General features: G+C 39.6%; 2 protein-coding genes across 2 annotated transcripts; both read right to left on the bottom strand.

Moving 5' to 3' along the window:
- Nucleotides 1-88: 88 nt before the first annotated feature.
- LOC136279012 (protein pelota homolog) lies at nt 89-5,232 on the bottom strand. Its single transcript, XM_066162351.1, has 8 exons — nt 5,205-5,232; nt 2,327-2,373; nt 2,051-2,123; nt 1,625-1,676; nt 1,382-1,453; nt 735-809; nt 612-643; nt 89-192 (listed from the first exon to the last, which is right to left on the bottom strand). The coding sequence occupies exons 1-8, from the start codon at nt 5,230-5,232 to the stop codon at nt 89-91; spliced, it is 483 nt and encodes a 160-aa protein (XP_066018448.1).
- Nucleotides 5,233-7,685: 2,453 nt separating this feature from the next.
- LOC136279112 (tetratricopeptide repeat protein 28-like) lies at nt 7,686-15,185 on the bottom strand. Its single transcript, XM_066162566.1, has 5 exons — nt 15,154-15,185; nt 11,718-12,215; nt 10,433-11,117; nt 8,114-10,312; nt 7,686-7,805 (listed from the first exon to the last, which is right to left on the bottom strand). Exons 2-5 carry the CDS (start codon nt 12,207-12,209, stop codon nt 7,783-7,785), a joined length of 3,399 nt encoding a protein of 1,132 aa, XP_066018663.1. The 5' UTR covers nt 12,210-12,215; nt 15,154-15,185; the 3' UTR covers nt 7,686-7,782.
- Nucleotides 15,186-15,798: the final 613 nt, after the last annotated feature.

Genomic DNA, 15,798 nt, shown 5'->3' with positions numbered 1-15,798 from the left:
TTGGTCGCCGTGATGACTTAGCTTTTGACCTTACGACACTCAATCGAAAAGCGTTCTACATCCAGTTTTGAGAAATGTATGTACACAATTAATTCACTAATCCCTCTTTAGAATCAGCGGAGCCTTCATCATCAGCTATGTCCGGCATAGGGAAGCGTAAGATTGCCGCAAAACCGGACAACTGGCCGAGCTCTGCAAGACCCAAATATAAACTTGTACGAAATTTTACATCATATTTAGAAATTGCAAGAAGGTTATATTTAAAGAAAGGCGTTATTCGTATTGTCACAAGCGTGAGGCAAAGGGAAAAACCTATGTTCCCCATGAGGTATCGGACCTCAGGTAATAACAGAGGCGGAACTGGATGGAGAGTGTGAGGTCTTGAACCCCCTACCCCCCCCCCCCCCCCGCATTCAAAGCCGTTGGGGTTGTCTTGTTACTTGTCTGACACCGACATTCTTACAGCGACAGGATCGCACTTTACAACTCAACTGATATTTTATTATAAAAGGGTGCAGGGGGAGAGAGGGATTGGCAGGCTTAAGTTGTGTCGAATATTGAAAGATATTATTAGTTAATTACGACAACGTACAAAAAAAGTGCACACGTACGTTCTCCAGAAACATGTAGACTTGAAAAAACCCTGCATTGAATAAAAGCAAATTGAAACCCTTTCAAGTCCTACTGCTAAACTTTGAAACCACCGCGTTAGTAACTAGAAGCGCGTAACAAACCTGACTTCGCCCCCATTTTCTTTAACACTTTCAACAAGCTTGACATATCTTTTACGAGTTGGCAAATCTGTCGACCTAAAAAGACATTCGAGGAAAAAAAGAGAGAGAAATAGTACAGTTGTAATATTTCACCATAAAAATTGTTGTCTTGAGGTAGTTACCAAACCTTTTATGATTTGAGCAGTATGAATCGCCATTGCAAAAATTTAAAAAAAAAAAAACCCACCAAACTCTCCCCAAAATCTACACACTGACGTTTATTGATTTGGTATGTCTGTGCACTTTAATATTCACAAGACAAAGGGCCAGAAAGTTAATACTTCGTACGGAGTGTAAATCGCAGGTTAAAAGAACTGATGCGCCTAAACTGCCTCTTTTCCTAGCAACATATTGAAAGAATCACCACACTCTGGGAAATTCCTTTTGCAATTTTCTAATACTAACCACTTTTTAAGCTGATACATTATTTTTACTTTGAGGGACTAGTTAAAATGTGAATCAATTCTAGAGTTCTCATTTAGATACGCGGTCGATTTTCAACTACAAAGCAGAACGGAAAAACATGTTCTTTCAAGATGAAAATAAGCTGAATTGAGATATTACATTTTTCGAACTGTACAAGAATATCGTTATTTTTCATTTCTGACCTGAAAAGTTCATTTGTGACAAGAAGAGTTTTGATTGCCAAAGCTTCATTGGCCTTCTCCACATGTGTAACGCTAAATAAAGAAATTAAAGATGCTCTGATAACAATTTGAACAATTTTACCAAAACATGGATTTTTTTGGTTAACCCAGCCCTCGAGCCGAGTAACCCACATTTCTAGTGCTTATCTCAGTTTGTGTGGCATGAAGCTGCTAAGAATACTAACCCCTCCCCCCCTCCCCCACTTCGTCTCTGTCATTAAATCTCCCATATTCTCCCCGGGGTGAGTAAATATTACTGAAAAATAAAAAAACATTCGACAGTCATCCATCGGAAGCATTTCCTTTGAAGATGCTGATGTAGGTTCAACGAGTTTCAAGTGTACTAATAAACGCTCCTCGCTTGAGTGTCATGAAACCAAAACCAAAGTAATCACAGCGGCCAACTTGAGCAAAGGAAAGATTTAGCGCCAAAACATGTAACCGTCTTCAAGCGCGGGAAAACGTGGGTGACTCAAGCGCGATTGATTTTACTCTTAAATTTGATTGGTTGAATGAGTGGCGCGAGTTTTCCGGACCAATCACGAAGAGCGTTGAAGACAAACTAATGCAAACCGCATCGCTTTGGACGCTTAATTTGATATTGTTCTTTCTGCATGATACCGAACTAACCATAATAAGCTCTATTGGGTTCTGTTTCCAACATTGTGAAGAAATTATCTAAAGCTTTTACTTCGCCTGATGCCTATTACAATTAAAGTGAGAAAAAAAAATCAACAGAGGATAACCGACTAAGTCGAGACATTTCTCTTAACTGCAACTGTTGACGAGACCTGTGATTTAGAATGCTTTTTGGATTGAGTGTCGTTAAACCAAAACCAAAGTTTATCACAACAACCAACCAACACTTTTCCTTTTAAGATATAAATCTAAACAATTTTGACTTACCTTGGTGTCTGCAAGTCTTGCAGTGACAGTAGGATCCGTCAGAACTTCTGCACATCATGCAAAACAAAACAAACAAACACATGGATTAAGCCGTTTCCTCTCGACTGCAATGCGTTAGATGTGATTTCATTTAAATCAATTTCGAGATCCGTGGAAAGTTCTTTATATCCTCACCTCTGAGCGAATGTTTGTGACCGATGATGAGTGAGTCTGAAAAGGAAAAAAAGTCGCGCACGCTCTGATGAGCCGCGCCCTCTATCTTAAGCGCTCTCTTTACTAAGCCACCCTTTCTATTGAATTGAACCCCCCTCTAATAATATGTCCCCTGTCTTGAACTTCAAGTGTTTCATCAGGCCTTCCCCCCCCCCCCCACCCTTAAAAACTTCTTTGTAGTAGTTTTATCGTGTATCGTTCGCCTGGAGTCCCCTTCACAGCCGCTCTGTTGAATGTCATGCAACACTTGGGGGAACGTTACGTGAGATCGCAAAGAATGGCTGATCCCGCCTAAAAAAGGAGACATGTGGCCTTCGTCCTGTAGACTATCCAAGTTCAATTAAGTTATAATTAAGTTATAACAAATCTACAACATTTTTAAATCTAAACTTACCAAGAGGAATTTTGATTTGTTATCAATGATTGCTTTCCAATCATTCTTTACAGCTTGTTGGAACATATAATCACAAAACTGATCCTGCAAATATCATTTAAAACAACTACTTCACCAGGTTGGTTACTCAACACTACTAATAAAAAATATACATAAATAATTAAATGAGGACATCTTAATTACTTTAGTTCTCACTATCAGTTAGAAGATGAAGAAAGACTCCTTCCTTTTTCTTCTTTCTGAGTCGCAATGTATTTTTCTGTGCTTGAAGAGGAGCTGAAGGGTATAAGTTATGGGAAAATTTTCCATACACACCGTATGCTGAACTGTTGGGATTTACAATTCTGAATATTAGCTTAAAGTTTTATTTTTTTTAAATTTTCAACTACATCTGAAAATCTTATTTATCACATGAAACAGACGCAAAAAGGACAGAAATAAAGCTGTGATAAGAGTCCTTTATAACAAAGAAAATCCCTCTTGGACAGTTGCTATCAGAGTCAGATTCTTTATCTAATCATAAGTTTACTTTGAAAAGTTAAAATTATGATAATAGGAAAAAGCAAAATCATGATCATATGTACCACTTTCCTCTTTCACTGCCTCTTTGAGGACTTAGAGAGTTTGTGCTTTTCTACAACTAACCTTGACAAAGCCGGGACTAGCAACAAGAATGCACTTGATGACTGAAAAATTAAATCAGAAAATAAATGGGAGGGTGTTAATGTTCAGCAGTAAAAAGTGCATGCATCCATAAGTTAGTAGTACATACACAACAAAAGCCAACTTGGGCAATGTTTTGGAGTAGGATGCAACAATCTGAACAAACATTTGGATTGTGAGAGTGAAGGGCCATGGAATGTTTGCTGAGGAGAATGGAGAACCTCTGTCAAGGACAGATATTAACTTTTTTTAACTGGTGCTGCATGGCAATCAAACATTTTTACTCCAATTGGCTAATGTGAACAATTTGGTTACACAAAAGTTAGATTCATAAAATAAAACACATGAAAAAGTGAGGTTGTAAAGATGTTTCCTTATGTCACGATAATTAACCCGATCCCTCGAGAAGCTCTCTGATATCCTTTAAGTTATCCCTTCCATCATTGGCAGTTAATGGGCAGTCAATTATCTGCAGGCTGCCCTTTATACTCTATAGGCAACAACGGATTTCCCCACCGTTCCCCCTGAAAACCATGAGATTTAACCCAAACTTCCAGTTTGAGCTGACATAAATTTCCATGCTGTTTATGAAGAATAGCAAAACATTTCAGACATCGTAGGAAAGTCAAAGGAATATTTTTTTAACAGCCCAGCCTCACTTCCATGCTGATTTAGTCACGTGACTAATCTTGTGACGCCCAGTTACTAAATGAGCGTTTTTAAAAGACATCAACGAGAACATAGATTTACACGAGGGTCTTAAATCTTTGGTTCTATTTTGGTGCTATTTTCCTGTAATAAACGAAGTTACAAGATGTTTTATATAGTAGCCTCGTTTTCATGCACGGTCTACAGGAGCATTTCTAAAAGCGTTTGAGTATGTTTTATTACCTTAAGCCTTTACACCCTAACATCAGTATGCATATTCTCTATACTAATCTCTAAACATTTCCTAAGGTGTTTACAAGGAGAATGTGTCCAACAACCAAGAGCTTCTTTAGTTAGTGATCATTTCTTTATTCTCCTGACTTTAATGTTCGATTCAGGGGGGATATGGTAAGGAGAAAATAGATACAAGTCAGCCACAGGGGATAAAGGGTTAAACAACTATTAAGTTTATGTTCATGTTTGAAAAAAACCCATGAAGGCGCTGAAAATGGAAAAAAAATTTCTTACACGGGAAACGGAAGAGGTCACGTAAATAAAGGTGCAATCGCGTGACAATTGATCCTGGGACACCTCTCGGCCTTTTTTAAGTAAATGTATATCACACACTGAATTAAGTTTTTTTTTTCATCAACTAAGAGATCTTTTGATAAGAATTGTGTAAACATTGTTGTAACGAGAAGTAAATAAAGACTAATGAACGCGTGTATTCCCCTCCTATGTAGTCTCAGTCTGCACTGATTCTTTTACCGGAGAAGTTCGACTTACGTATTTTAAATTCAACTTGTTTAAGCTATTAAGAAAAGGGGCTTAATTGTCATGTTCCAATTGTCATGTTCGTTTGTATCATATTCCGACGCAAAGTGCGATGTATCAGCGAGGTATCCAGGTTAAAATGAATTTTTTACTTTGTTTTCCTGTGAGAGAGATGTAAAATCTCACCTGGGACAGCTGAAGGTGCCTCAGACATGTGTTCGGTCAGAAAAGGAACTTATTTTGGCCAGAAGATTATTCGATCAGGACGAGGCCGATGAAACCGTTTGTCCAAGACATCGCGCAGCGCTAAGTGCTCGGTGGAGACAAAATCTGAAATGCCACCATGAAATTGACTGAATAAACATCAAGTTTATGGCAAAAATTGCATGAATTAACGTCAACGGTCATGTACTTCAGAGGGCTGTGATCACGCATCTTTTATAGAGCCCCAAAATTTTTTTGCCTACAAACATAGTGTTATAATAGGTTATTTCTGTGATCATATGTTTGTCGATACAAAATTTTGCCCGTTAGAGATATTAAGAATTAAAAATCCCCACCTTTTTATCTTTTTGAATAGTTCCGGTTAATGGTTAACTGTTCTAAATCAGCAAAAACGAAAGCAAATTACCCCAAATTTAGGAATTCATTGTCTTAAGGTTCAAACAACTATTGAACAAAATAAGATTAAAATCCATCGCATTCTATTAGCGTGAGAGATATTTGTAGGAAGTGCATTTTTCGAGCTAATTTCAGCCTTTTACCCCAGGAATTTGATGTGGGGGCTCTAATACCCCAGAGATAAGCTGTGAGCCAGATCTACTCAGGATTCTCGAATAACTTAATGATCCTAATAAACTGTGAAAGTTTGAAAGCAATCGGTGAGATGGCATGTATCACGCCTGCCCGGTCCTCTCTTGGACAGACTCAAATATATTTTGAGCTCTAAATTGTCGTGGAAGCGTTCTGAAATTATCAGTGATTTATTCTGGGTAGTTGTGTAAGGGCCTATTTACACGGTACGACTTTGTCGCATGCGACAAGCTTACGACAGGCTTACGACACGAATTGTTTCGTGTAAATCAAACCTACAACTCGCTTACGACTCTTAAGTCATGTCGTAGGCCTGTCGTAAGCTTGTCGCATGCGACAAAGTCGTGCCGTGTAAATAGGCCTTAACAGTTTCTAGCAATTTTCTCGAGAAATTTTGTTTGTAACTAAAACCATCAATGGTATCTCGCGTTCCTTCACGTGGAGGGCCTAAAGCCACGGAGCACACTAAAAATTTCAAGCTTTGGAATGACAGGAAGGATAGTCGTAGCATCAGAGATCTAAACAATAGCCGATTTGTAGAGATTTTTCTACATCAAAGCGTCCACAAGCTTCGCGCGGGGTGCATATCACAAGAGGCAAGTAACCAGTTAAAACTTGAAGTATTGACGAGCCTGCCTAACACTTCTCGCTTCTGCAAGCGATTTTATACTTCTGTCTTCATAGATTAGTCCAGACCAGGATACATTTTGATGATTTTTTTTTCCGATGTAATTCTGAATGAGGTACCATTTACCCATCAGTATTTTCTTGCGTTTAGATAAAGCCGGGTGATATATTGCATTACAAGAGGCAATATTTTCTTCTGCGTGCTGTTTCCTTTGTTTTTTAAGTGACCCTTCTCTATTGGAGCAGACAACTCTAGACATGTATTTCCCCAGAACTTCGTTAGGTCTCCTCTTTCCCTTCTTTTGTCGTATTTTTAGGCTCTGTACGTTTTTTATTAAATGTGGTGCGCGTCGGATTTGTTTTTTTTTCTCCTTTTGCGAATCCTATCTTTAAGCCAAGTAAATAGTCTTCACGGGCCGGCACGACTCCTGCCAGAAGAATTTCTCCGCACTTGCCCGTATGTTAACAAAAACAGAACTGTGGTTGGCAAGGATTCTTTTTGAGATGCTTCATCAAAATCATTCCTCAAATATTTGGGATTCTGACTACTTTCAGACGAGATATTCAATGTGAAAGTTTATTTAGGAAGAGTCACCCAATCTTGTAGTCTACACATCCTACTACAATCTTCAATGTACTGCAAATATTCACTGAAACTGAAGGGTTATACAAAAATAGGCTGTGCTACGCCAGATACGAAAAATCACTAAAAAACCACTCTTTAGAAGTGGCCAAAAAATATGTAGAAACGTATTCCTCATCTAATGCAGCAACACTTTACCCCGAGGAAAGGGTAACTAAAATAAACCTAGTTACACTACTAATCACACAGAAAATTCAATGAAAGCAGTGATATTTTACAGAGAGTTGTAAAACAAAATTACATTAAATAAAAAAAAAAAGAAAAAAAAAAGAAAGTAGTCAAACATAAGACTGACCGACGTAGAATGACTTAATTTTCCCGCGAAACGCTTAAATAATCCGAAACTACCGTGTTGCCATGCGAACCTCTTCAACGTGCCTCAGAATATTAATTTCAGACTAATTCGTTCTCATGTCCCTCAAACGTCAGAAATTACATGTTTTGTCAATTAAATCTTACAAAAGCCTTAAAAAATTCAAACCAGATTTCAGTGGTTCGTTTTACACCTAACTACTTTACTGATTTCGCTTTCTTTAAAAGCCTTCCGTACCCTAATTTGGGATAGCTCTTTTTTTTCAACGTCAATGAAATAACGGATAGAGTATTGTCTCTATTTGTTTCTATTTAATTTATCCATCTAAAAGTCTTTTAGCTCTGTTTCCTTCAAGTAACTCTCATTATTTACTTTGTCAGGGTCTGTTTTCCTGTGAAAAAGCGGAAAACAACAATTTATTAATAACTCGATTAATATTTAGGATATAAAGCAAATACAATTATACCAAGCACAATATGTAAAATGTATATGGGTAACACTTGTATCTGATTGGCAGAGAGCGTCTATAGTAACTTCTCGAAAAAAAAAAAATATATATATATAGGTATATATTAAACTAGCCTTGATGTTCAAGGTAACAAAGGATCCCCGCCGACAGTCAGCGACCAGTAAGTCATAGCCAGCTTCAATTCTTATTTAACTTTAATTTATGAAATACTTGTTCTCACTGAGTCTTACCTCTGTTTATGAACTCGAGCTTAACATCATCTCCAATCAGCGTAAACGAGGCCCACTCAGACACATTGGTCAAGCCGTTTTTTCTCATCCACTTCATGGCCTGATGAAGGGATTCACTGGCACTTTCTCCTTCAACAAGGTGTTCGTAGAACCGACTCATCAGCTTCTCTGTTGCTGAGTCTGAAATGGCCCATAGCGCAACCAACACCGAGCGAGCACCGGATCCTAAGAACGCACGGGCAATTCCTATAACTCCCTCGGCTTTTATCTCTCCACTTCCACTGTGACAGCAGCTAAGTACCACCAGTTTGGCTCTGATTTTCACTCGTGAGACATCAGCCATCGTCAACATGTAAGCCTCCTTTGGTAGGATAGCGTTTCGACTGTTGACGGAAGGAATAGGGGAGAGGGCAATTTCTCCCCTTTCGGCGTTACCATGGGCAGCAAAATGTATTAGGCTCACTGAACTTATCCGCTCCATTACTGCCTGCTTCGTTGCTTCCTCTTCAACCAGGGGGGGAACGCCCACCAGTCGCCCGACCATCTCCGCTTCCTTTCTTGCACCTGGCAATGGCAGCAGCCCATCAACCTTGGGATTGCCTATTATCAAGGCACCAGTGTTGCTGTGATAGTCTTCTGGACTATCTTGAATGGTCTTGAGTGTCGTCAAAGAAGGAATGACACGGATCCTATGAGTCTCTGACAGGTATTCGGCTCCCTCCTTTTCACTCAGGGCAGCAAAGGGAACTTTGTACAAACTGCGGTCAGGAACAATAATCACTTCAGGCTCCTCAAGCAAATCATAAACGGGGGCAATAAACATTTTGTAACACAAAGATAGACTTGAAATGACTTCCTCGTCCTCGCTCTTCTCCACGAGTCGCAATCTTGCTGAGCTCTTTTGTTCGGGGGAGAGAGGCTGCAATTCAACCATATTTAAAGACCGATCTTCACAATCTTCAGTGGGCAAAACACCAAGACTCCGGAAATTTTTAGCCAGAAATTTACTCAGAGGCAAATCTTTGGGCAACCCAGCCTGAACTAGATTCTCTTCTGGTGATATACTTCTATAGTGAAGGACTCCACCTGTTTTCAAGATCCACAAATACAGATGATTGCAAAAATAAGAAATGTACAGACAAGTACAGTTGTGTTTCTTTCTAAAAATGTTTTCAATGCCAAACCAAGATTGTGGATTAGCAGAGATGTGCGTTTCAACCGAGTACTTCTCTACCATCAAGTCTGATAGACCTCTGGCTCGACCCAACTCCTCAACATAAAGAGCATCACGAGTTTTTCCGGTGACACAAAGCAGAGTGCAAAGCAGCTTGTAGGGAAATATTCCTGAGTCCTCCAGAAATGATGTTTTGAACTGATCATTGGCGCCCAAGAAAGATCTGAGCTCCTCATACTTTTCAATGCAAAGTTGAAGACACGAAAGGGAGTCTTCGACTTTATTTTGAAATAAATACAAAATGGCGTATTCTTGAAGAATTTGGAACGTTTTTCTTCTATGTCCAATATCTCTGGATATGAATAAAGCTTTCTCCAAGCATACTTCCGAAGCTTCATAATCTCCAACAGTTCTGAACATAAATCCAAGATTGCTAAAAACGCCTGCCTCCCCTAGCTTATGGCCAATCTCAGTTGTGATGAGAAGCGCTTTTTGTAGATACTTTTTAGCCTTGTCGTATTGCCCGAGCAAATGGAACACATTAGCTAGGTTTCCGTAGCATGATGCCTCTCCTTCTCTGTGGCCAGTCTCAGCGCTGATGACAAGCGCTCTCTGATAATACTCTTTAGCCTTGTCGTATTGCCCGAGCGAATTAAATAGAGCACCTAGGTTTCCGTAGCATGATGCCTCTCCTTTTCTGTCGCTAATCTCAGTTCTGATGATAAGCGCTTTTTGATGATACTCTTTAGCCTTGTCGTATTGCCCAAGCGAATGAAACACAATACCTAGGTTTCCGTAGTCAGCTGCTTCTCCTTCTCTGTCGCCAATCTCAGTTCTGATGACCAGCGCTTTTTGATGATACTCTTTAGCCTTGTCGTATTGCCCGAGCGAATGAAACACAACACCTAGGTTTCCGTAGTCGGCTGCTTCTCCTTTTCTATGGCCAATCTCAGTTCTGATGACCAGCGCTTTTTGATGATACTCTTTAGCCTTGTCGTATTGCCCGAGCAAATGAAACAAATTAGCTAGGTTTCCGTAGCATGATGCCTCTCCTTTTCTGTCGCCAATCTCAATGCTCATGACGAGCGCTTTTTGAAGATACTCTTTAGCCTTGTCGTATTGCCCGAGCGAATAAAACACAAAACCTAGGTTTCCGTAGTCAGTTGCTTCTCCTTCTCTGTCGCCAATCTCAGTTCTGATGACAAGCGCTTTTTGAAGATACTCTTTAGCCTTGTAGTATTGCCCGAGCGAATGGAACACATTAGCTAGGTTTCCGTAGCATGATGCCTCTCCTTTTCTGTCGCCAATCTCAGTTCTGATGACAAGCGCTTTTTGAAGATACTCTTTAGCGTTGTCGTATTGCCCGAGCGAATGAAACACAGTACCAAGGATTCCGTAGCATGATGCCTCTCCTTTTCTGTCGCCAATCTCAGTTCTGATGACAAGCGCTTTTTGGAAATACTCTTTAGCCTTGTCGTATTGCCCGAGCGAATGGAACACAAAACCTAGGTTTCCGTAGTCCGCTGCTTCTCCTTCTTTGTCGCCAATCTCAGTTCTGATTACAAGCGCTTCTTGGAGATACTCTTCAGCCTTGTCGTATTGCCCGAGCGAATTAAAGACAGCACTTAGGTTTCCGTAGTCAGCTGCTTCTCCTTGTCTGTCGCCAATCTCAGTTCTGATGACAAGCGCTTTTTGATGATACTCTTTAGCCTTGCCGTATTGCCCGAGCGAATGAAACACAAAACCTAGGTTTCTGTAGGCAGCTGCTTCTCCTTCTCTGTCGCAAATTTCAGTTGTGATGACAAGCGCTTTTTGAAGATATTCCTGAGCCTTGTCGTATTGCCCGAGCGAATGGAACACATTAGCTAGGTTTCCGTAGCATGATGCCTCTCCTTTTCTGTCGCCAATCTCAGTGCTGATGACAAGCGCTTTTTGATGATATTCTTTAGCGTTGTCGTATTGCTCGAGCAAATGAAACACATTAGCTAGGTTTCCGTAGCATGATGCCTCTCCTTTTCTGTCGCCAATCTCAGTGCTGATGACAAGCGCTTTTTGAAGATACTCTTTAGCCTTGTCGTATTGCCCGAGCGAATAAAACACAAAACCTAGGTTTCCGTAGTCAGTTGCTTCTCCTTGTCTGTCGCCAATCTCAGTTCTGATGACAAGTGCTTTTTGATGATACTCTTTAGCCTTGTCGTATTGCCCGAGCGAATCAAACACAGTACCTAGGTTTATGTAGTCAGCTGCTTCTCCTTCCCTGTCCCCAATCTCAGCTCTGATGACAAGTGCTTCTTGGAGATACTCTTTAGCCTTGTCGTATTCCCCGAGCGACTGAAGCAACGCTCCTAGGTTTCTGTAACAGGATGCTTCTCCTCTTTTGTCGCCAATTTCGGTTGTTATGGCTAGGGCCCTCTGAACATACTCCTTCGCCTTTAGGTTTTCGCCACGTTGATAAAACATATTTCCGAGTCTTGTGCAGGCGATTGCTTCTCCATTTTTTTCACCAGTTTGTCTCTTTATACTTACTGCTTTTTCATAAAGTTTTTTGGCATCTGTAAACCTGTTTTGACTCTCAATTACCTTTGCTAGAGCCATGCTTACATCTGCCTCTTCTACTAAGTCACCAGTCTCGCTGAGTAAGACAAGCAGTTTCATGCCGTATCTTTCCGCACTGATGTAGTCAGAGATACTACGATAAGCGCCAAAAAGAGCTGTATAAATGAACCTGTAAATTAGTAGCAGTAGTGAAGTAAATCGGTCTTCGCTGTTTTGATCGGTGTTATTTAGCAAAATCAAACATTCGTTCCATATCTCAATGGCTTTCTGAATGCGATCTGAGTTGAACAGGAACAGGGCAACGTCTAAGGCGATGTCCATGAAAGCTATCATGGCTTCCGTCTGCCGTTTGGTTTCTCTTGCCATCCTCTCCTGTTATTAGGGAAACATTACTTTTAGTAACACAAGTTAACCAAATGATTCGCTAATCTGAATTCATAATGAGTCCCTAAAAACAGGAACCCATATGTGAAGTTACAAAAACGGGCTGAGTCGATTACTCCTGGAAACTTCTTGTAACGAGCTGAAAGTGTTAGAATTCAAAATATCGACTTAACAGAAAAGTAAATGAAGAAGAGGCGTGGATAAGTACAACTGGAGCACATCAACGGATCACATTCAGTAAAACTTGTCAAATCAGTTTGACCTGCACAGTTTTTTGAAAACGGACTGTGTGACTGTCACACCGTGAAAGTCAACTGTTATCCAAGTGACTTTTGATCTAGCTGTTTCGTTTGTTCATCTTATCAAGTAAAAAAAAAAAAGACGCGCGCTTGAATTTGACTAATGGTCGTGCGTCGGGGGCTCGTGCTATCAATGAGGGGCTTTTTAAAGGCAGTGGGTTTCCTAAAAAAAAAAAAATAGAGGAAGGATTGGTAAACCTTTTACCACAACGTTCAGGGAATATTTGAAAATGTTGTTCTAGCAGTTTATCACCAAGTAATGAGCTTACTTATCTGAAGTATTTGGCTGAAAACATAGGATAGATTTTAGTTTTGATCACGTGATTGTGGAAACCATCAGTTTGCTTAACGATCGTAGCTATTGAAGTTGAAATATATTGTATAAAACCACAAAGGTTTGAAGAAAGTAATTTTACAGTAGAGATATAAAGCATCCGTTCAGCGGAAAAGCACGTTTATACTATGTATGCAATTACAATGAATATAAGTAAGTTTCAGTTTCTCTACTGAAGAAAATTAAACATCTCTTTTTTTTTCGTAGCGCGCGGCGTCATAACTTATCTTCTTATGCGAGACTCTGGCGCTTTAACAGAAAAAGATTACAGCCTTTGGGAAAATATGTACCGTAGAACCCGCCGCTAGTATCCAAAGATTTAAGTGAAGGGTATCTCGATCATGACACACTTGTGTACAAGTCGAATCTACCGCGATCTCTGAATCATTCGTTGGACTCTCATAAAACAAAGTCAAATTAATAGCTAATGCTGACCAAAGCCATTGAAAAATCACGTAGTGAACCACCACGGATTTTCTTCAGCGAGGAACAGTCCACGACATAAATAGAGCCGGCTCTGATTTGTATTTTATAATCATCAATTTCTCAAATTGAACGATACTCAATAACCTTAGTTAACGAGGATAAATTATACGGTATAAATCCACAGAGATTTGAAAAAGTCGCCGTAGAACGAGTTTATTTAACTGTGGTGGCGATGCAGTAGCACCATTAACAGCTTTAACGAAGGGCTAATGCTCGAAACGAGACAAATACATATTGCAAACGCAAGGATCGAAAAATCAGTTATTGGGCTTTGCCATAAGAGCCTTACCTCTCTACAGTTACTAAAGCTGATAAAAGCAAGTGACTAGAAAAGATTTCCACCGCACTTACCAAGATGTTGACAATGTGGCTGACGCCTTGAAAATGAAACAACAAAAATAACGAATTACAGTTGGGATTTTTTCTTTCCAAACTTCCACCCTCTCAGTGTTTTGGGTATCCAGATCACTCGTGTTTGAGGTTATTTCCTTCCCCCCTCTGGGCTAATTGAAATAAAAAGGGAAAGTTATAATTGTATAATTTTTTTTGTGTTCCAATGCCTATCTATCGCGTCCTATTTTGGTCGAAATTTTCAGCAGGTAGTGGTCATATAATAAAATGCTTATTGATGTGAGTTTGGTTTGGCTCTCGTTCATTAAGCAAGGACCACGATGCGCTCGGTCCGTAGGTCATGACCCCGAGCCAAATTTTAGTTCCCGTCCGACCCTACCACTCAAGCAATGAGTACACAGTATTTCGGTTTTGTACGTCACACTGTTATCACTAATGATGTAATTGAACGTGAAAAAATGAAAAGTGTTATTCTTTTTTATTCTTTTTTAATAGTGAACTTCAGGCTTAAGTGTTGACCTCTTTGAAAGGTTTGATTTTCATCACAAGATCGACCGCAGTACAACCTAAGTTTCTTTCTTTAAACGGTAAGCTATCTGTGCGTGACGATCGACTCCTTGTCTTCGTGAACTTTTCACGAGTGTGATTTGCATGATCGAAGCCAAAAATGCTAAAAAAACAAAGTGACTGTATTGCGGTTTGGCACGTCACACCTTTATAACTAAGGATGAGAAAGGAAACATTTTACCCTGTTTATGATGAGAAACGTTAGGCTTCAGTGTTCATCCCTTTTGGAACCGTTGGATTTGCATCACGAGGTCGATCAGATCGAGAATACAAATAAAGCTTCCGTCTTTAAACGGTAAGCTATCTGTGCGTGAAAACTGACCCACTGTACTCATGAACTTTTCATTTTCTTGCGGGTGTGATTTGCATGATCGAAGACAAAAATAGTAACTTTTATAATACATAAAAAAACAGACGAACTGGATCGGTAATTTGCTCGCAAATAACTACATCACCTGTCTTACCTTTGAAGGTATTAAATACAGTGACTGAAAAATGGCAACAAGCAAATGACATCAGAGAGAGGACTTAGCTTGACTTTCAGTGATAAACAATAGTTATAGTTAATAGTTTAACATATTTCTTTTGGGAAGAGGAGAGAGCTGGAGAAAATGGACCGGACCACAATTGCGTTGTAGGATCCGCGCATCCGGAAGGCACTCTCTTGAAAACTCCCAACGGAATTTCGCGCTGCTTTAACCTTTTTGTTTCCTCTTTTTCTCTGAAAATTGCAAGAAACTTGCAACTAGAGGGCGCTAACACCGAGTGATTATTTGAATGATAAAAGTTTTATATAGCTTGAGTTCTTCCCTGTCTTCGAAAAATAACAAACAATTGCAAGCTTGACAGGCTTGCTTCCCGTTTAATTTAGTATTGATGTCAACTTTACCTGATTTCTCCAAATTCGGGGAAACTTCGTGTTCCAAGGCTACAAGGTCAAAGCCAAACAAGTCACATTTGAGAATTATGGGCTGACTGTAGTAGAAGGAACGTCTCAATGGGGTGATGGCTTTTACGGCTGAAGGTTCCAACTCAAGCGAATGAATTTTGGTTTCGTACGTTACATTTTTATAACCAAAAATAACTTATTACTTAGACTCGCCAGCGTTGAGAGGAACTGGAGGAAACAAAGAACTGCATATCATGCTGTGAATGACTTTAATTTACTTAGCCAGGTAATAAGAGAATCTGCTAATATTAATACATTCAAGCGACATGTTTTTAACTTCTTAATGTAATTCTTAATTCTAATTCCCTTTTTTTTCTTTCAATTTTATGTATATATTTTAGTCTTAATTTTGGAGTTCCTTTTCGAAAACCACTTTTTGTGAAAAAGTTTCCTCAATAAAGATTATTATTATTATGGTACGCAGTTCATCCACGAAGGAAGCCAGTTTTTGAGTTCGGTAACTATATTTGCAAGTCGGAAGAGTTTGTTATATTCACAACAGCGTCTGTCAACATTCACTTTCTCGGAAAGACAACCACGTTATGGGCTTCAGTGTACGCTTTTTGTTAAATGAAGTCCAGTGAT

Source organism: Pocillopora verrucosa, chromosome 2 (genome assembly GCF_036669915.1).
Source record: "Pocillopora verrucosa isolate sample1 chromosome 2, ASM3666991v2, whole genome shotgun sequence".
Classification (NCBI taxonomy): Eukaryota; Metazoa; Cnidaria; class Anthozoa; order Scleractinia; family Pocilloporidae; genus Pocillopora; species Pocillopora verrucosa.
This window is presented reverse-complemented; position numbering and strand designations above follow the sequence as displayed.